At 39.3% G+C, this 22723-nt stretch overlaps 1 protein-coding gene across 1 annotated transcript in view; it reads right to left on the reverse strand.

Moving 5' to 3' along the window:
- The window catches only part of RPS6KA2 (ribosomal protein S6 kinase, 90kDa, polypeptide 2), a gene marked incomplete at its 5' end in the record, with an annotated part of 65341 nt that extends 45363 nt beyond the window's left edge, over positions 1-19978 (reverse strand). The window contains 5 exons of the mRNA XM_008940733.1: positions 3764-3852; positions 4517-4587; positions 11639-11781; positions 12525-12562; positions 19872-19978. Of these exons, the coding sequence (XP_008938981.1) occupies positions 3764-3852; positions 4517-4587; positions 11639-11781; positions 12525-12562; positions 19872-19978 (448 nt within the window). The remainder of the gene's footprint in view (positions 1-3763; positions 3853-4516; positions 4588-11638; positions 11782-12524; positions 12563-19871) is intronic.
- Positions 19979-22723: the final 2745 nt, after the last annotated feature.

Raw genomic sequence — 22723 nt, forward strand, 5'->3', positions numbered from 1 at the left:
TTGTAATTGACTTTGATTGTTGAATCATTATGGACAATGTGAGCCTTGAAATACATTAAGGGGAAAAAGGGAGACCTATGAAATTTCAAAGTTAATTATTTGGATATTCAGAATGAGCAGAGTGAGCTTCTATAGTTTTAGTTTTAGGTATAAAACTTTAAGGTCTACGCAGCTTCAGAATCTTTTTAGTGAGCTAGATTTTTTAAAATACATTCCTAAGGTTTACAAGAAAGATGTACCATCACTCTGACAAAGAACCTTGTTTTCTAAAACTCATCATCTTATAAAATTAAAAACCCAAGCTTTCTATGTGCCAAAGCAAAACTTATCTTCTCTGAGAACACAGGATTAAGGAAATGATAAATATTTCTTTGGCTTTTACTCTGAATCTCCTGGTGCATGTTATCACTCTATACTTTCTTGGCCAAGCTCCTCAATTTTAAGGACTTTGGAATCTTTATTCTGCTCAGCAGTGTAGGGAGTTCCTCAGATGGTCTTTACATTCATATACCTACCTGAGTATACCCAAGGCCTAAGGACAAATAAGAATTAGTCCCTTGCTTAAGTTCCCAGCAATATAATGAATTAACATCTTCACTGTACTATTTCCTTTCCAAGATGCTTATTCCTTCTTTGTCCGGATATTCCAGTTAATCTCTTTTAAGAATTTAAGATTATGCTCATCCACAATCTGAATTTTATTGTACTTAATCAGAGCAATATTACCAAAGCAATGCTATGCAGGCTATTTGTGCAACAGAGTGCATAGGCTCAGAAAATGACAGCACCTGTAACAAGGGATGCCAAAAAGAAGGGACTTTCCATTCCTTAAAGGTTTGCTATGAAGCTTTAATACAGGCACCAGGATTAAAAACAGAATCTGGGAAACTGGATTAATGAATTCTTTCTTTGCCTACTCTGAGTATCTTCCTTCAACTCTAATTTTTTTTACATTAATAATGCAAAGCTTCAAAACAAAGTTTCAAAGCAAAAGTTTAGAATACGTAATCAATCTTTACTCCTGTTTCTTAAGATACCAAAATAAAACAGCAAAGAGCAAGATGGTAATCAGGATAAAATAATTTCTGAAACTCAGATTCTTTTATCTTGCCAACGTTAAAAACACCTTGGAACTAAATACGAGTATGTTCCACATCTGCAAAATCTGAAAAAAATGGCTGAAAACAAGTTTTTGATGCATAATGTAGTTTATTTCAGCACACTTCTCTAATTTTTCAGAGATTTTTCAAAACGGGATATCTAAGCCTACTTTTAACTACAGACTATTATTCCTTTCCCAGAAAATGCTAAAATCCACAAAGTTGAAGCAGTCCTTTTATCTCCTGGCTTCTGTTCAGTATTTAGGCCAACCATTTCAGTACTCCTTCTTTCATTATCAACATGTCTGTTTTCATCATCCTTCGTGCTGATTCTCAGTTAATTAAAACAGAGAGAGTCTTCAGAATCTTTCCACTGCTATCCCTGAAATGTTGAGACCTATTTTTCTGTTACTCCTAGATTTTATTTCCTTGGAAATAAATCCTTGTGTTATAAATAATCTCTTCTTTTCTCCCATCCTTCCCCATATTTCAATAAATGTTAGGTTTAGAACCTTGACCCTTAACAATTCCCCATTATTAAAAGGCAAACAACACCTGGGTTAGATCCGTTGTGGCTAAAACTAAGTAACTTTATTTTAGTGAGCAGCTTTTTGTGTAAGGCTCAGTATCCAGAAACTCCCACTGACTTCACTGAAGCCTCATTTTGGATGGATAGCAGCCTGTGGGAAGCCACAAAAGAAGCAGAGAAGAACAAAACCAAGAGACAGAGAGAGGGAGGAAAGAGCACAAAGGAACAGAGAGGTGCAGTGTGGAAAAGTTCATGTTTGCTGCAGCACCTTATTTTCTTGGGCATGGATTGAACCTAGAAATCCCAAGACTCTAATTTTCTCTAATGTCATGAAAATTGCTTGTAAGCAGTTAAAAACTGCCAAGAAAATGTGTTCTTCCACTATTATCTCTATGCCATATCAGACTACAGGAGCTACCCTTAGACATCAATAGGTAAAACCTATGGGAGGGCACTTCCTCCATGGGCCATGTGGGCTTATCTCCAGGAGTAGGTGGGGACACAGCAGTGTGCTGAGGGGCGGGCTCCCTATCTCTGCCCAGCCCTGCAGGAGGTCAGGAAAACAATTTTTTTTGACGTCCCTGTGTCCTGGACACAGGTCCCTGGTCCCTGTGTGGAGCAAGCGCACTCAGCTTCTCCTCTCCTCCGTGGCCACAGTAGAAGGCAGCCTGCCCCATACTGTCCTTGTCTGCAGGAGCTGAGCCACCATGTCTGACCCCTGCATGAGGTGGGGGCTCTGGAGGAGTTGCTGCAGCCAGGCAGAAAACATCCATTCAGCTAAAATGACAATCCAATGGTGCTCAGTATAAAGCAGAGGGCTGGAGCGGCCCACGCGCTGGCCCACCTGAAGCGAGGGACAGAGCTATCAGAGCATGAAAAGGTCAAGCAGAAGCTCAAGAAAGGGAGAAACCTCTCTTGCACCTCTTGCTCCTTCCACATCTCAGAACGAGCCATTTCAAATTTAGCTTTTTTCTCCTAACTTTATACCTCCAATCTGAAATAATCTTAGAAGCATAAACAGTTGCAAGAAAGAACGGCAAATTGCTTTTCAGAAGTCTCAATATTTAACCAGTCTACGCCATTCTCTAAAAGACAAGTGGTTTATTAGCTGCCAAGACTCCCAAGGATGGAAATGACAACCAATCACCTATTAAAACGTGATCCATCAGCTCTCTTCTTGTGATACCGTTTACAGAATTGAAGGATTAAATTCCTGCTCCTACAGTAAATTCCTCCTCCTAAGATCACAAAAACCCCAACAGAGGTATGAAGGAAAGGTTTGCCCCTTTCCTTTAGAAGCAAATTCTTTCCTTGTTGACCCAAAATGCAGAATATGACAACTGTGGGTAAAAAGAAACCTTCAAAAATTTTCACAAAACTAGATAAAATTTTAAAATGAAAACTGATACAGTGCTATTATCTTCATATCCTTCACTTGATCTGACTGTTCTTATTTTTCCACGGAAAACTGAAGACCAAATTTGCAACAAAAATCATGCACTAGGCATTATTTATGACTTTGCAAAATGCAATGAATTTTTTAATAAAACTCCCAAAGGTAGAGATGGCATAAGATACATAATCCAATACATCCTTCTAGTTTATCATAATTTAAATAGGATTATTAACAAAGGATGAAAACCCATTAGTAAGAAAAGAAAAAATGCAGTTAGGATAATAAAGAAAAAACCCTAGTGTGAAAATGTCCCCAGCAAGCAGAATGAGATAGCATCAAAAAGTGTTTGAGAATGAAAGACAAACTCTACTCCCTTTTGCTCCCCACCTCAGATTTGCAACTAAATTATGCACAATTTAAAAGATACCTGTTTCCCAGTTCCCTGTATTATCATATGTAGCAGTTATCTTCAATGCTTCCTAAATGCTGGCAGTTTATTCTCCCTCTTCACCAAAAAAAACCAAAGTACAAGCTAATATCGTGTGTTATATTCAGTGATTTCCCTGTGCTCTCTGCAAATTTCTCTAGTACTGCTCAAGCTTCACTGTGCTTTGGGAAGGAAGGAAAAATGCTACATAATGAAGAGGATAACTATCAGGGAAGATCTATGGAGAGAAACGATCACCACCTGACAAGGCAGAGTGCACATAAATGTCTCCATCAAATGCATGCACATACCTAATCTGTTGGAGGGGTTCCTTTTGAAGAGGGCTCGCAGCAGGCTCTGGGCTTCTATGCTCAAGAACTGTGGCATTCCCAGCTTGGCTCTGAAAGAACACAACACTTGAAAAGAAAATAGGTTTTTCGAAAATTTTCTCTGTCCCATTGTAGTTTATAAAGTGGAATTGTAGTAGTCAGGACGGGCAGACACATGAATTTGGTGATCAAATCAAGGAAATCAAGAGGAATCCAAACTAACAAACAAAACTTCATGAAAATAATTATGCTAAACCACATATTGATTAAAGAGAGTAGAACTTTTCCCTTGGAAATTCATTGCTACAGAGAGAAAAAAGCAACGAGCAAAGATAAGCTTCAAATACTTATGTCTGTGCTTAACATTAAATGAAAGGAAAATTTCCAAAGGAAAATATTTGAAACTTGGCAACAACAAAACATAAGCTGTCCTGCAAAAATTTGACTGCCTGCACTTTCCTATAGGTAATTAAATTATCCACTACAGGAAGTAAGAGACATTTCTTTTGTTAGGCACTCTCAATAATTCACTTCCTACTCCTTTTTCTGAAGGCAATTTTAGAGCCACAGGCAGGCATCAACTGTGTGTGTCTTAACAAACACATCTCTGACAGCTTTCAAAAATACATTATGCACATGACTATTCTTCACCTTCCATATACTTAGGATCTATAGGCTGCCTGGAGGGTATAGTTAATTTATAGTTAGAGGATTGAAAACAGTTTCAGTACTCACTTGAGAATGAGTGCCATTGTCTCCTTTCTGTCTTTTCCTTGGAAGGGTAACGATCCCGTCAGCATCTCAAACTGTGAAGTAACAACCAGAAGGAAAAATCAAATGAGCATTGAGACAGTCTGCACAGCTGACAGACACCACACCCACCTTCTATTTCCAACACAACTGAAAACTTGAGGAAAAGAAATGGTTAAAAACAAGAGGTACTTCAGAAAAAAATGACACAGCAATGCTGGAGATATTCTGATGTGTTTGGCATGGACTGTGGTGCAAGGAAAATGGGTTAGCAATTCTTTGCCTGACACACAAAATCATCAATCAGTTTTAGGTCCTTTGAAACAGATCAGTGCTTTCAGTACATTCGACAAGAATTTCAAAATTGTAACAACAAAAACCCCAAATCAGCCAGAGAAGCTCTCCTAATATGGATTCAATACCAGGCCTTTCACACAGCTCTTGCCACAGTGTTTCATGGCAGTGAGTGACAGCTGGTTCCTCTGACTAAGGGATGATGAAAGCTACACATCACCAAGCACAAAGTTATCAAGAACATAATCCAGTCTGGGCATAAAGCAAGACAACGTCCACTGAGGACAAGGAGAACTGTTACTTTCCATGTCTGTGACTGTGGCTTTGGATCTCTTCTACTATAAGTACCTACTAATTAATACTTGTTGCTATAATTAAATATCTGTTAAGACAGGACAGACCCTGCAACTCTTGAGGAGTTTTTGTATCTTATCACACAAGTAGCTTCACTGCTCTCATGAAGAACACTGATGCTAAAAATAATCCTTTCATTACCAAGACCTGTGTCAGACTGCCCCACAGCCTGGTTCCTCCTTTCTCCCAGACCATGAGATAAATTGTAAGAAAACATAGGAAAATTAACTGTGAAACAGTTATGCCAGCTTTGGGAGGAAGGTAGAGGACATGTTTAGAAGCCAGACAACTAATTGACTATAGTTAGTTGAAGGATTAATTTGCATTAGTAAAAAATTACCTGAAGGCAATAAAACACAGTAGAAACAAGGAAAAGCATGTTTAAAATGAGTGTATGGCTCACAAATATAAACAAGATTTGGAAACACACAAAGGTGTTAACTCCTGCTTGGTCTAGAAGAGTCAAGAGTTGCCTCATAGAGCTGGAGGAAAGCAGCTTATCTTCTGGAGATAAACATGATGGGTAAAAAATTTTTGAAACTGCTTAAATGACATCAGAGCTCAAGCACCAGTTTCAAAGTAATTCTGGCCTATTAGAGCCTTAGTTCTGTTAAGTGTTCAGATCTATGGAGGATGACACAGAAAGACCATTGCTTTCCAGGGCAGTAGCAGAAGTGGTACACGTTGTACCAAATCCTCATCAGGATTTCTAGAGTTTATGTCCAGGGTAAGTACCTAATGTTCACTTAGACTCGCTCATGTTACTTTGTTGTTATAATAAATCTAATTTAACTGCACTAACCATGACTGCTCCAGCTCATTTATTCTGGCAGAAATGGGCTTGACGCTACCGATGCAGATGACACAGATGTAAGCAACTGCTTGGTCAGTGATTACATGGGAAGAAGACCCACCACTGTAGCTCCCACCCACCATAACATCACAGAAAGATCTGCAAATGCACCACCAGTACAAGGCGCCAAGCCACCTGAAGTCAAGAAATTCAGATGCAGTGTCCAAGAGGGAAGGAAAGAAGGAAGAAAGGAATAAATAAATTTAAGCTGTAGGAGGAAGCAGGGGGAAAGGCCATCCTGGAGGCTGCAGTGAATCTGTGCTGATCTAATGGGTAGCACTTTGTTATCATACAACTCCAATTACACAGGTCTAACGGTGAGATTAATTCAGATTCAGAACAAATGCACTTAACATCAATATTTAAAGAGAAAGGCAGCTATATGAGTTAAATGTACCAAAGCTTTTTAATTCAATGAACTCAACTAATCAACAGCTGGGAGAAAGCACTGGTTTCCCAATTGCAGTCCTGATTAAATCTGTTGAAGGTTAAAACACTAAAAAAACCCCAAATTAATAAATTAAATACTTCACCTCATCAGTTAAAGCTACTACTTTACTATGCAACAACCTGTTTTTCTGCCCATTTTTTAAAAAAAAAAAAATTCAAAGACCTTGCTAAACCTAAACAAGCAAACCAAAGTGAGCACTTGCTGATAACATCCTTGCACATAAATATGGAGTTGTATGGGCAACAGCAGGCCGACAAATAGCTAAGCCTAGGTGTGAAGAAACTCTGTAGTAGTTTTGGCTGTTAATGCAGACCCTATAGTTTTGGCAGTAGAGTCTCCCCACTTCCCCATCTGTATAAATCATCATAAATCATCTATTTCCTCCTTGCCTCCCAATGACTCACTTCCTGGCTATTCTGGAGGGCTACCTTCTGTGGGCCAGTGCTAGCCTTCAGAAGGCTGTGCTTCCCTCTAACCTTGGCTTCCTTTCTGTACCAATACACACAGAATTAAATCTAGATGGGAAGGAGCCTCTGGAGTCATCTAATCCATCCCCTGCTTAGGTCTTCATGTACTCTCCAGTGCTTCCTTTCTCTAATTTCCAGGGCAATCTCCAGCTTCAGCAGGTGTAACACCAGTACTGGAGGTCCCAGAAGATACACATGTGGGAAGACCTTGGGAAGGAGGGCTGCATTTCCTGAGGGAATGGATACAAGCAGCAACCCTGGTAGATCATTGAGGAAGACAATGACTGAGAAAAATTCCACAGCCTGGAGTAACTGCCACATAGAATAAGAGCAGATTGTGCAAATTACTTCAGCCCAAATATGCTGAAGTTTTGTGAGCCTAGCATAAAATTCAGTATTACAAATAAACTTGATACCACTGAAGTTTTGGAGAGCAGAGAAAGGCACTCTTGTCAGAACTGCCAGGTTCCCTGCTCAACACTTCCAGCCATTTTCCAAGTAGCTTGGAGCTGGTCAGCCACTCAATTTTATAATTTTTTAAAATGCATGAAGTATTTTTCATTATTAGCCAGGTGTGAAGCATAATGAATTAGTGTTTGCAAAGGGTTTTAATACCTTCAAATAGCAGCTAGCATAAACATTGAAAATACTGCTCATGAAGACCATCTCTTGCACCAGGAATAAAACAAGTGTTACAATGGGATTTTGTAAAAGAAGACTGTATTACTTTGATGTCTTATATTGATTTTTCCAGTGCCACTGTACAGTTATTCCAAAATGACTACAGAGCTGACTGCTGTGTCTTAATACCAAAAGGGTATTTTCTTTTCTTGTGAAGATTTCACTACTTACACATTCACTATGCTGCTGACAAATATAAACACATCTCTTTTGAGACTGCCTCCTGAATCATCACACACCTTCCTTCTCTAGTCATATTCCCCTCTCTTCTCACACGACTCTCAAAGGTGCTTTTTTCCTCAGCTGGAATAGATACAACTTGCATGAGGTCTGTGGCCTTGTAAATCAGCTGGTACAATGAACTAAAACCCCACTGCTTTAAGAGGCCTTCCAAGAGACTTGTGCACATTATATTGTGCAGAACTGTTTATCTGGGCTTCAGAGATAGCAGTGTGGACATCAAGGCTCTTGAGTACAGCTCAGAAGGTACTAGTTGTATGCACAGCTTTTTAAATATTTAATTCAATTGCTTGTTCATGTAGATCTCTTGATGCAAAGCTTTTGTAGAATATGTCCTATCTAAAACCTCCAGTGCAATGAGTAAGATGCAAGAAGGCAGAAAACAATTATATAATTAATGAATAAATCAAGGCTTGAATTTCAGGTGAATTTCTTTTGATATCAGTAATGACAACATGCTACATTTAATGGTGCCTTCAAGGATCAGCCTGTGCCCTGGTCAGTGCCTGTTGGCAAAGAGCTGCTAGTACACCCTAACTCTTCATATTGCAGCATTAATTCCTCTCCACAGAATAAAACAGACAAGAGAGTGGTTGCTCTTCTGATGGCTAGGTCACAGCACTTTTTATCACTGGCTGCCTAATATGTTCCCTCTACTGATCAAAATTTTAGGTATGAAAATTATGCTATCACATTCAGTCCCTTTCACTCTCTGCACATGCCACCAACTGGTGTATTTTCTTTGCATATTTCACATCATACTGCAAAATACTTCTAGAGAAACGCTAATAATCATTTGGATACCATTGAATTCTCTTCAGTTTTTCAGACTGGCAGAAAACCAGCTTCCCTAATAGGACATACAAGTGGTAGAACAAGGAAAACAAGGAGAAATGAGCAGAAGGAAAGGCAGCATCAGAAAAGCCTCCTGCACTTTTACAGTATGGAAATACCCTTTTTCTGCTGCAACCAGTTGATTGTTAAAAATGAAAAAAGATTGAGCTGATTAGGGATATTGTTTCTTTAAATTGTCTTATAGCACTCAAAGGATTACAGCATTAGCCTGCAGTTTAAAAGATTTTACTCTTTAGTTATTTTTTTTTTGGATTCTTATCATTTCTGATTCTAATACATTGAAGCCCTGGGGGAAGGGATGAAAAGAGGTGGGAAAAAAAGGAGGGGAAAAAAAAAAAAAAAAGAAAGCCTAGCAAAAAACAGGGGGGAAGGAGCCAACTTCATTAGCAGGTGAAAGAAAAACAATCTTTACACCAAATATGCCATCATTTAAGGAGAGACAGAGAGTGAGAAGGCACAGATATCCTTCAAATCCAAAAAGAAACTTAAAGGGCTTGGATATATTTATTATATGAGACATATTACATTAGACATAAGACATTGATTTTCCTCAATACACATACATGGTGCAAAAGTGATGAGCATCTACAAATGGATTTGTGGCCACAGGTGATAAGGATGTTTCATTCCTTTTAAATTCAGGTAATAAATGACAATATTTACTTGGATTAACTGTTGTCAACAAGCTAGATCAGTTAAGTAGGCACTCTCCATTCCAAATTTTCACTTGTTTTCCCACTGCTTCCTGTCCTTACTACTTTTGGTGGCACCAGTTGTCTATTTAAGGTAAACAAAATTTAAACATATTCTATGGATTGTAGTATGTAATGTAATATATAGCTACCTAAAATAGCTTCCACACCACAGGAAATAGAGCTGTATTAGAAAAGCACATTGCCACATTAATTTATGCTTCTGCAGGGGAGCCATGAGAACCATGGTGAGGTGCAATGTAAGCCAGAGCTGCAGTGCTGCACTTCATTGCCTACTGGTGACCACACGCTGGGCACTTGGGTAGACCTGCAGCCTGCACACTTCAGGAGAAAGCAGCATCACCTTTGTTCTCTGAGCATATCCCTGCCAGAGTAATAAATACAGGGTGTCTGGGCTCAAGAGGCAGCACTATACTTGATAAAACGACACTGGGAAGAACTGCTTCAAAAAAACAAAAGCTTTCATACAGCTTTTAAAAAATCAGTGTCACAAAACAGCTCCCCCTTGATCTTCTCTCTGTCCTCCTCAGCAAGAATGGCATCACAGACTGAAGAGGCTGAATGAGTGCAAGAGGGAGCAGGTTAACACCCAAACACCTAATTTTAGATGTCTAACATGAGGAGGGTTTAATACCTCTTTGAAAAACTTTCCTGACCCTGCATTCCAGTTTCAAATGCTGCAGCACTCAGGAGGATGTTACTTTGTCCTTCTCACAAGTCAAGCAGCTCCACTGTAGTCAAATATCTCTCACAGAGCTATTCTTGGAAAGTGTTTTCTTTGTGAGCTTTCTTCTACTTTCCACTAACTTTCTTCTACTTCTTCTGCTACCTTCAGGATAATGACATTTCACAATGAGTTTACCTGCTCTTGAAGCAACATTAATCTGTAGCTGAAATAGTTCCTTTCTTCCTGTGGTGTTTTTCCCTGTGATGTATTCATAGATAGTATAGGTATTAATAAGTGTCTCAAATTAGTGAATTTCCCCTGCAACAGTGTATAAAATAATTTAGTATAATGGAGGGACATGAAATCCATTTCATTTATTCTGTTTAGAAAAAGATGGCTATCTCATCAAGTAAAATATCAGATTAACCTAGCATGACCGTTCTTTGGTAAATTCATGTTGCATTTTAACCAACTTTTCATTGATTTCCATGTATAAAAAATGAATTAGCAGAGTTTCTTGTATTAATTCCATCTAAACTTCCCCCAGAGTAGCTTGCAGGACTCTCACAGGCTAAGCAACAGTGGGGAAAAACTGCAACTTTTGTTAATCGAATGCAAAGAGATGTAAACAAAATACCAATTCCTAACTATTCCTCTGTGCCAGCTGATACATTTGTATCTGCCTCCAGTGATTTTCTCCATGTGAAGAGCAGTCATTTTAAAACTATTTCAAATACAGAATCTTAGAACCAGCTACAGCATGCACTCAAGACAAAGCAGACATCCCAAACGAGTCATAATCAAGACACAGCAAAATGGTACAAAAGAAAAAAGGAGGCTAACATGATGCCTCTATGTATGTGTTTTCTTTTCCCACCAGGAGAAAAGAGAGGGTTTTGAGTGATGGTATCACACCAGCTAATAAGACTACAAGAAATCCACCTCTAGTCCAGGAACTACCTGAATCTCATTAGTGGAACAGAAGTCAGCAATGCAGATGTGAAAAAGACACATGAATGACAAAAGAACCACTGAGGTCCTGTGAAACATTCAGAGTGCTCTCTAAAATATATCCTTTTTAATCTATATTTTTCAGAGAAAAAAAAAAAAGAAGTAAATTTTGGAGTTTCTCTAAGAGGATGTCCCTAACATCTGAAAATTGCTGCCTGGGGAATTGTTTCCTAACAGAAACAATGGTAGTAACTAGGTAGATATTTCTTCTGAAATGCTTGTGCTCTTCTGAGCTTGTCCTGCCTTGTTTCTGTGCAGCAGAAATATTCATGGCTCATTGTAGCCGATCAAGACAGTGAAGGACTGTGGGAAGAAAGAGAGAGAATCCAGGGCCAAATGCTCCCTCATACACTGCCAGGAGCAGCTGGTTCACGATCACTGATGCAATGAAAATGACCAAGCAATCATTACACATCTGCTTTTTGATCAAAGCTTAACTGTTGAAAGCAGTATTTTATATATGAGGCATCTGATTGCTCCTACAGCCACCCCCCAACAAACACACACAGCTTTTCCTTTACCATGAGTACACCAAAGGACCACCAGTCAGCACTCTGTGTGTGTCCTCGTCGGTTGACCACCTCTGGGGCCATATACTCTATTGTCCCACAAAACGAATACGCCCTCTTGTCATGGTCAATGGCTTCTTTACTCAGACCAAAATCTAAATAAATTGAAACAAAAAAGCGTTGTTAGATACATAGAAACGACTATTTACACTTTTGATCATTTAAACTATTCAACCCCCCCCCATCAAGCAGCCAGTGAAGCACTCTTGTGTCTGCATGCAGAAAGGCCACAGACACGTGTGTGCTGAAGCCCTGCACATACGAGGTGCCAGGCTGGCACTTGTTAATACATCCTGAAAGCAGGTGTATAGTTTTTCTCTGTTCAGAATGAGGTGCTGGCCCAAAATAGAAGAGAGAGTTTAAATAAGCAGAAACACACAGTTCAGGTTTGGTGAAGACAATGCTGGTAAGATTCTTGCTCAGATAACCAAAGCATTAGGAATAATAATCCCAGATGGACATCAGTGAAAAAGAAGGCCAGACAGCACCTGCAGGGTGGCAAAATGTCTTTCAGGTTGTCCTGTGCACAGTTTTAACTCAGAGAATTTAATCTGGAGTAAGCAGTGATATTGGAAGCATCCTTCCATCTATGGCGGTAGAAAGCCTAGCCTTCATGCTTCACATCACACAAGAGTGCAATTTTACCAAGAAAACTGTGTTCTCCATGTGCTGTGCAGCATGGGTGCTTGATGAATTGCCAGAAAAGTCCAACACTGAAACTCTTCTGGCTTCTGAGATTTTGTAAGCAAACTCTTTCCAAGCAAAGATCAAGATACATAGAACATACTGCAGAAGAAAAATGAGATTGTAGACATTCAATTTTCCATTCTTCACATACCTGTTATCTTAATGTGTCCCTCTTCATCAAGCAAAATGCTGTAAAGCAAAAAAGCAAACATTCATTCAGTAAGCAGGCACAAAGTGCAGTTAACAAATGAGAATAAAATACATTTAAGACGGGCAAAGGAGATATGCAAGACTCAAATACATGTGCAAACAAACTCTCAGTGGATTATATACTTCCAGAAAATAAAATGATCCTCAAGGTTCTGTTTAATCCCATGTCTGAAGCACACACAGCCTGGAGAGCCTCCTTACTTCATGGCATGTGCAGGGTGGGCATGCAAACTGACCTCAGAAAAGAACAGGATGTTCAAAGCCAACAACTGCAGAGTACCTCCTTCCAGCAGGAGAATTACAGACAAGCACACAAATAATCAGGGCTTTGACTCACCAGACCTAAAATTAACTCCAAAGGTAGATATGTTCATGCTGAAGTAATAAGAATGATCTTAGAGCACAATGACTAGTCACAGCCTAACTGCACGGATCTCAGCCCCTGCTAATTTATTTTTTTCCGGAAACGTAAATGAAAATCCAGCCTGGAAGCCAAGTTCAAGTGTTCTCATGTTTGCCACCTGCCAACATATTTTATTTTTACAAAGACGCTCAAATATTTCTATGAGAAAAATGTCTGTGGTTCACAAAAAGCATTGCTAGGTTTTATGGAAACAAGGAACACTGAATCTGAAAAATAATGATTTTCAGTAACTTTTCTGCCTATAAATTCTGACAGACTAATAAGGGTGGTGTTTCTTCAGTTCTACTAAATTCTGTCATATCTCTCTTTTCAAAATGCTCTAGCGAGTTTCAGCTCTTTATATTCCCCTTCTCCTTGAGAGTCACTTTAATCCAATTATTGAGGAAGAAAACAAGACAGAAGTGAAACAAACACATTGGGCTGTATTTTTGTGAAAGGTTGTCTCTGTACTGAAACATAACTGAAAAGAGGCGATCTTCTGTCATTTGTGTTTAGAACAGACTGTTGCTGTGTAATTCATCAAACCAAAGACTAGCAGATAAGTCACTGCTACGTGTTCAATAATTAAAGCTTTTTCTTCTTGATAAAAGCATCTTTGCCTGTATTTTCTCCCCAGATTTCTCAGAGGCCTGATGTTTAAGTACTAGTGTACAACAGGCATGTTTAAATGCATTTTTGTGACTACAATCCCTAAACAAGAAGCTTCAGAAGAGAACAGAATATGACACCTGCCAGTGTGGAAGTGAGGTAAAGACATGAACACCACAGCCCTGGCACTGGAAAAATGGCAAGGGGGAGCAGAGCTCACAGAAATCACCTAAAATTTTGCCCCACACTCAGTAAGCCCCTGTGAGTAACAATGCAATTCAAAGGGTGTGGGATTTCCCCCCAAAACAGCAATTTTGTATTGAATTGATTTCCTATTGAAAATCCACACTGCTCTTGTATGTATACAATATATGTTTTTCACTTCTTTGCCCTCATTAAAGGGTTCATACCTCAACCTCATAAAAGGGTTGGAGTCAACTGCAACACAGCTATCATACATACATACATATATACACACACAGAGTCACACGCAGGAGGAACGTCTTTTCTGTGAGGGTGACAGAGCACCGGAGCTGGAGTCTCCTTCTCTGGAGATTTCAAAGCCCACCTGGACACATACTTGTGCAACCTGCTCTAGGTGAACCTACTTCAGGAAGCATGTTGGACTAGATGATCTCCAGAGGTCCCTTCCAGCCCCTAGCACTCTGTGACTCTGTGATCAGAGTAATAATACTGTCTTAAGTAAGTCTGACACATACAACAGATTTTCTCACGTTGGATGTTTTCATGAACAGAAGAATAAACGGATCCTGATTTCCTACAGATGTGCACCCTGTATCTCTTAGAAATTCATCTGCAGTTCCCTTCTCTGTCTCGTGTTCTCTAATCACACTTATATGATGCCCTCACTGCCTGCATCTTCCCTGTGGCCCCTGGCAGCACCTTTTGGACAGCTGGGTGTTTCCACATTTGCCATCTGCCAACAATGCTGTGGTTAAGAACTGAAAATGGCATTGTAAAAAGAAAATAATATGCTCACAGTGCAAAAAAAAATGATAACTGTTGCACTGAATTAGCCTTGAGTGACATTAAGAAGCAAAGAACAATGTACCTGCTTCTAAGCATCCAGATCACAACAACAGGCATGGTTTTCCTTTGACTGTGGAAGCAAACTTATTCTCTGATCATACTTTCTGTCTCCTCTTTTTATCTTTATCACTTTACAGTTCCTTTTTATTCCATGCTGTCAGTAGCTGAAAATCTATTGTGACAATCACAATTACTTTAGCTATGGTTTGCAGGATCAGCCGGTCTGAAATAAGCTATTATTATATTGAAAAAGGGAAAAAAGAACCTAGAGTTGTTAGTGTGATTCAGGCTTGAGAAAAATCTTTCTTCTTAATCAATGCTTTGAAATTATAAAAAACATAAGGAGTGGACTACTTCTACTTTTAAATGTTAAACTAGGTTATGATCCCATTGAGTGATAACTTCTCCCTAAAAGATTTTTCCCTTTTTTTTTTTGTGCAGTTGAAGGTTTGAGTGTGTTTATGGGAACCTGTAATTGTCAGCCTGTTCTTTATTTCAAAACAATAACAACATTTAAGCCTCAGGATTTTCCCACAAACATTCAAACTGCTTTCATTGACCTCAGTTTAAAAGTATGCCAAGCTACAGAAGTTCATAGTAGAGTTTGGACTGCAACCTCCTTAGTACTTTAGCACAGGGATAAAAAGCTTGTTATTAGTTATTGAGATTATTTTATAGTGACTGTAAAATCAAGACCCTATCAATTCTCTCAGTTTCTCTCTTTCTTTCTTTATGCTTGAGTCATGTATTTTATTCTTCATTTTGAACTCCAATATACTCAAATCATCATGAAGTTCTGCCAAATCTATTAAAGCTGGAACTGTGTTTGGTGTGGTTTTTGTTTTTGGTATTTTTTAATTATTTCTTTCCAAGTCACTTCAGTTGTGTAGAAAACTAGTCCCACACAATTTTTTTTTTTTTTTTCAGAAATTTTAGCCAAAATTTCAGGTTGGAAAGAAAATCTGAAGTTTCATAAAAAATGTGTAATTTGATTTCAGGCTTTATTATGAAAGGACTAGATACAGTGAAGTATTCAAAAACCTCCCAAAGATATGAAGATTATCAGAAACTGTCCACCTTTTGTGACATTTCAGTGTTTGCATGACTCCATACTATCTCACCATGCTAACTCATCTCTGGTTTAGCTTCATTGTCACCATGAAGTCCCCGAAATGGATGGCTTACTTCAGTGGAAGATGATGCTGATTTTCTAGCAAAAGTCTTTACCCTTTACTGATTCTCAGATTTTTCCTCTCTAAAAAGGGTGGTTACATTCACTAATAAATTGCCACAGCTTGCAATATGCTGCATTAAGCAGCCTTGTTTTGTTTTTTAAATATAATTCAACAATTCAGGAGTTGTTACATTAACTGCTCCTTGTATAAACAGCTGAGATAATGACAATATTAACCACTCCCTTTTAATCCAAGCCCCCTGTGACAGAACTTTATCAAGGTAGCTCAAGATAGAAAAAGTAAACAAAAAAAAAAAGTAAAAGTCTCTGCATTTTCAGAAGGTAGAGTTACTTCTAAGTCACTCATACCCTTAAACCACAGCATAAGAAATAATATATGCATCATATACTACTTTATAATAAAGTTCTCATTTTTCTAATTTGGTATATTTATCATATTTAATAGGTTAATCCTGAGGTTCTTAAACAGAAACATGCCTTACCAAGTAAGTAGCTTCACAGGTTTCAACATGACTGAAGAGTACCTTGTTCCACAAGGGATGCCTTGGCACAAGGGAAAACTTGGCTGCAGCAACGTAGGGCAAGAAACATCTGCTTGTTCGAAACAAGACTTTAACCAGAAAACTTGATTGCTTGCCTTTTTGAAGTACAGCTAACTTTATAACAACTCCCAGAGTATATATTCCAGTTGCACTTAAAATTAATTCATAGATTTCAATTGCTAGTATGGATTTTTGCTCAGGGAATCTTAAAAAAATGTTGGACCTTAAATTTTAATGTACTGAGGGTTCTTTCAAGTGGTCTGAACAGTGTTACTTTCTAGCTAGTTTTCTTTGACATAAAGAATTCTGATGAACTTAATTTTAGGATACTTACAGAGCTGACTGAAGCAATCTCAAGCCTATTAGCAGTTACTTCTGGGAGCTTCTCCCAGCAAAAGTGCTCAACAATGAAAAGTCAAATGCAGTGCTTATCTTTTAACAAATGGGGAGAGAGAGAACTGGGAAATTATGAACTAATTAGCTGATCTCCTGTTCTGCAAGAACTGAGAGAGTAAACCCTGTGCTCTAATCAGACTGGTAATGCTCCTGAAGACAGGGGTGTAATTCTGCACATTGCACTTCAAAGAAGATAAGGATCAAGAGGAAGCAAAAGGGAGGAGTAAGAATCATCAGATGCCTAAGAAGAGTTCAGTAGCTGGACTGTTTAGGGTCCAGAAAAGCGGTCTGGGGACACAAATGTGCTTGCAATCACCACAGGCTGCTGCTGAGAGCAAAACCAGCTGACTGGGGAGTCTAGGAGGACAGGCCGAGGAGCAATGGCCTCCAACTCCAGCAAAGAAATTTCAAATTAGCCATTAGGAGCAACTTTCCAGATTTACAACTTGTGGAGCACTGCTGAGAGGCCTCCTATGGAGACCATGTGGTTTCCATCAGCTATTTTAAGAATAGGTTAACAATACACCTGTAACTACCTTCATATATTTGACTCTGCCCAGGGACTCAGGGAGGATGAGAACATCCTGGAATGGTCCTAATTTCCTTTCATTGTCTTATTCAGAGAACTATCCTTTCCCAGATGTAGCTTAAAACTAGATCACTTTTTTTCCCTTCAGAATGATTTTTTTTCTGCTGTACCTGTTGTTTTGCTGTAAACCTGAAGTTCCAGTGAAAGCATAAGCTGTCACACTCTGCTGTCCTAGGCACAGCTATACATATGGTTTTCACTTATAAAGCTATTTTCAAAGGCTATGGTTATCAATCAAACAGATGCCTTGATTTATCCCTAGGTATGAATTAGAGTTATACAAGTCTGGGTGATTCTCCTTCCTGTACAACAGTAGTCATATTCATGTAAAGTAATTTTATGTTATGACAGTTGTATGCAGACTCAACTGTATCACTGGTATCTATTTACCATCAAAGACCATCAACCACACATTTAGAAGTTAGGAAATACTAGAATGAGGGCTGCCACCTTAACTCTACACAGTGATCTCACTGCTTTTTAATTATACAATATTATTTTTGTTTTCTTCCAGAGAACTGTTGCCTCAATTGGCAGAGCAGATAATAGTTGGGGATTTCATCAGGGTGGTACAGTGAAGGGCATAACTGGTTGGTCTCAGGTTGGATGAAAATGCACAGATAATTGGGTTCCATCTTTGCCTTTTTGACATGTTTCTACATGATGATGGGAAATCAGTGACATCTTGCTTTCTTAGGTGAGCTCTAATTTCTCATTTCACTGATCCCTGATTTGAGACACTGGAATGTGGTCTGCAGAGATTTCAAGTGCTCTCACTTGCAACTGAAGTCAGTGAGAGATGTGTTTTGAAATGCAAGTGACACATAACAGTCAGGTTCTCAATATGATACGGTGAATAGTTCTGATATGCACTTAATTTTCTCCTTGGTGTCTAACTTCTAAAGCAAAAAATTACAGCATGTGCCTATAAACATAACAGCACCATGATTTATATTTGAATATACAGTGTCATACTTTGATACATTCTAACAGCAGCTTCATATATCATCTGTTAGTTTGAAAAAGAGCTTCATCTGACACCAGAAAGAAAAGTAGTGTGTAATTCACACCAACGTTCACGAGAAACAAAGTTTAAAGCTGAAAACCTGTATTTGGAGTGAATCTATAATGTGCATGCTTGTCGATGCTCAAAGAATAGAAGAGCAATTCAGAATGAAGCTGAAATTGAAGAGCTGCTGGCAGATAATGCAACAGCACATGGCAGCAACAGTGTGACCGCTGTGTCTACCTGCACGTCACATTATGCCTTCATCCCTCCAGTGGTTTAATTTGGAGGCTGACTTCTTGTATTTGACAAAGAGTCTGTTTTTTTGGTTTGGTTGCATAAACAGGCAGAGCTGGAAATCTCAGTCAGCTGTGAAAGAGCCTCCAGCCCAAAGGACTGGGAGCTCTGGTTACATCCATCTATATGAATTCATATAGTACTACCACTATTGCTGTTGTAGCCAAAACATAAAATTGTATTTAGAGTTTAAATCACATAGTGCAGTGTTATAGTCTCCTTCCCTCAACTTCTCACCTACAAAGTCCACCTTCCATAACTCTTAGTCTTGTTTTATCCATCAGGGTGAAAGCACTCCATTTTAAAGGAAGAGGTGTGTAGTTTTGAACTCCACGTCACAGAAGAAAAACGCTGCTTTATGTTATAGGGAAGTGTAAACAGCAGCCAAGCAGACTGCTCTCAGTGGTCATCTTTTTTAAATGACAGTGACTGTTACAGTTAAAAGGCTGGCAACTTTAAAGTCTTGCAGCCTGTTTTATTTGAAATGGCACAGAAGATGCAGACAAAGCACCAGGCAAGATGAATAGAATAAAACCAGTATCACCTCACTCCCAGTGACAGCACTGGGGGTGTCATTTAGTCTACTGATGTACTGCAAAGAAAAAGGAGAAAGGAAAATCCTCTATAGCACCACATTAACAATACAAAGTAGCTGCAAGTACAAGCAAGAATTGTTGTTGGGAAAATATTTTGATCCTTAATAAATGTATTTTTAAGTTCCTGATTATCACGTCTCTTATGAGCTCATATGCACCCAGTTTTCAGGGATTTCAATTTACTCTAAACAGTGGCTACAATAAAACTGAATGATGCCACACTGTATTTTGTACGAGCTGAAAGTGGAGCTGCTTTGAGCAGCACATACCACAGCAAGGGGAAGGCCAGATTAAACCCTGCAAAGACAGAACAATGTTTCTGGAGTCAAACACAGTGCTGAATCCCAAGCTGAGATCTTCACTAAACTGAAGGCCAGACACACAGAGGCCATGCTATACTGGAACAGAGTCCAAGTATTTGGCCTTATGCTAAAATGATGATAGGAAGACCCTACTACTGATGGTGACAGTCTCATGTATAGAATCTTACATGTAAGAAGGCAGGCAGAGCCTCTGGCACCTTCTGACTTTCTAGCATGACAAGGAGTAGAAGTAACCTAAAAGTTCAAGTATTTATGTCTCGGTTCACTCTCTCATGAACTTACTTTTCTGGTTTTAGATCCCTGTAAATAATTCCAAGACCGTGGAGGTGGTCTAGTGCCAAGGCCAGCTCAGCTAAGTAGAACTTGACATCCTCTTCTGTAAACATCACCTAGAGAGAAGGAAGAGAAGAACAGTGGTGGGCTGGCTTGTGTTAAACAGACATGGGGAAGGAATTGCCTAACTCAGGGATACTGAAAGGACCATGGGGTTCGATTTTCCACAATTTGTCTGAGCTCGTATTAACAATTCTTACCAGATTCTCCTCATAAACCAAAACTCAATCTGTCAAATACTTCCGTTTCTTAATACATGTTGCTTTCATTCATCTGTTTGATCTGTTTAAATGGCATCATGTCACAATAGTATGAGTAAGGATCTAACTCAGCCTTTGGAAATGAATGGCAAAATTCAGTATGTTCAGTGCAGCCCTTATTGCTTTCATCTCTCTTAATTTGCTAAAATCTTGGCATTTGGTTACCAAATTCCCACAAAATACCAAGAGATAACCTCTTTGGGGAGATGAAATGCTTCCAAATCTGAGCAGAATACACAGCATGAAGAGACTTAGAGAAGGATTTAAAAGCCTGTGCACTGAGGAGTCATGGAATCTCAGCACAGATGCCCTAGCAGTAGTGTGCTGTCTAACACCCAGGGCCTGATGAGGTCTAAACTAAGGGCAGTTGTTTCTTTTAGGATATGGCTAGCACCGAAAGCTCTGGTTTAGGTGGGAAGAAACTTCTGAAATTGGAAAAATCTGCTAAGCTCAGAAAAACTCAGATGGCGATAAAGCCGTTTGGTTCAATTCTCATTATATCCCAGATGTCATTAAGCTGTCTTTACAGCAATATTAATGCAGAAAGAGAAGCCAATATGATTGTATACACAAGTGTGAATACTATGTATGACAGAAGGAAAATCAGCTAGCTCAATAAAAATTTATATGTCACACGTAAATGTAAATATCTAGCTGAGCTTGTTTTTACGAGTAAGGCTCTGATTTTGGAAGGAGGCAGCCACAGCACTTGAATAGTCTGAGAAGCTGCAGAGGGGTGAGAGCAAAAAGAACATTCATAGAACAAATGCCATATAATTAATTAAGAATATGACTGCAAAGGCTGGAAAGAAAAAGGATACACAAGCAAATATTCTGACTAAAAGTTTAATTGGTCTGAACATAAAAATGGAATTAATTATCAAAATAAAGTTAAATTATTTATAAGGTTTTAAATAAATAATGTAGACAAGATGAAATTAATAGAATCAAGGAAAATCTAATCTATTCAGATATACCTAGTTAAAGGCAGATGTTTCAGAAAGACCAAAAGAAAATGCATACATGCTATAGTATATGGGATCTGTGTGAAAGCTGCTGAAATCAACACTGTTGGACTAAATCCATAATTAACAAATTGCAAGCAGTATAACTTTTTCCATAACATCTTCCCTTGTGATAGCTTGCCACTAAACAGCTGCAAAGTATAGGTAGACAAGATGAGCTGCCAACACTGAAAAAAGAAGCATGCAAAGGGACTGTCAAGTCAGGTTAAGAAGATTCATTCTTAACAGTATAAAGCAGAGAAGTCAGTGTTGCATTGAAAAAGCTTTGGGCAAAATGTCAAGTTTTAAAGGAGTACAAAACCTGAGCTCTTCTCGTTCAGGTTCAAGTTGCCCAGTTGTGCAGAATGGGTAACTGCCCTCTGTAGGGAAGAATCACTGTTTCTCTCTTCCAATAAACCTGAGAGGCCCTTGCTAAGACAGCACGTTGCCTCACTGACAAAACTGATTTCATGACAAAAAGCAGAACGGTATTTTAATTTTCTTTAATCTTTTTCCTCACATTAAAAATAACTGTGACCATGTACTGAGCACTTATACACGTATCACTACTCAGCAGTGCAATTAACCTGTTGTTAACGTCTTCTCGCGGTGCAAACAAGCCTTGAAAGCAAACACTTGGGCTTCCAAGCTGTGGTGCACACAGCAGCTTGCAGCACATCATCAAACCAGGAATCAAAAAAGGCTAGGAAACTTCTGAATAAAAGTACTGTTTTCACAGCTTTTTTTGTCCCTTAGGAACTACCTAAACCAAGAAGAGATAACAGCTTCCCCTCAAGACGGTATTTGCAAAGTCCCTATCTTATCTTTTTAAGGTAGTTGCCTGCATGACTGTCTCCACATCCTAGAAAAAGACCAAGGGCTGAGGACATCATGTTGATGACAGCGAACACGGGGCAAAGTCAAGCCCCAGGGCATCAGGGCTGCCTTCCTGGAGCCTCCTGTACTGCCCCCAGGGCCCTCTCAGAGGCTAAATGCAGGAGGATGCCTGCTTCATGGAACACAGACAGCTGGCTCAAAGAGACATTTGGAGATGCAGGCAAGTCCTAAATGAACCTAGAGAATCTAGAAATGAACCCAGCCACTGCCGCTCTCTACAGGCATCAGTGAGACTCAACTTTGGATCATTTCCTGACTGCCCTCTTCTCCAGCAGCATCACCGCTCCTGGGGCAGGAGCTGCAGAGGACAGGGAAGGGAGGGGAGCACTGGGAGGTGATGGAAGCAGCAGCTGCCCCGAGATGGGCAGGAGGAGAGCAGGCGAGGGCTGTGACATCCAACCTCCAAGCCCTGGGGTGGTGTGTGGCTTTCGACCTACCCCCAAGCAGCTATTGCAGGAGACTGCTGTTCCCCCACTCCCTGGCTGATGCTCCCTCTCCACATACTTGCCGCTGACCTATGGCCACATCTCCTTTCTGCTGGCAGCACTTGTGTTATTCCAGTGGTTCTGTGCCCACGTCCATGGCAAAACATAATGGGAATTGATTCACAGACTCTTTCTGTCTTTTCTTTTTTTTTTTT

This window comes from Merops nubicus, unplaced genomic scaffold, assembly GCF_000691845.1.
Source record: "Merops nubicus isolate BGI_N331 unplaced genomic scaffold, ASM69184v1 scaffold1385, whole genome shotgun sequence".
Taxonomy (NCBI): domain Eukaryota; kingdom Metazoa; phylum Chordata; class Aves; order Coraciiformes; family Meropidae; genus Merops; species Merops nubicus.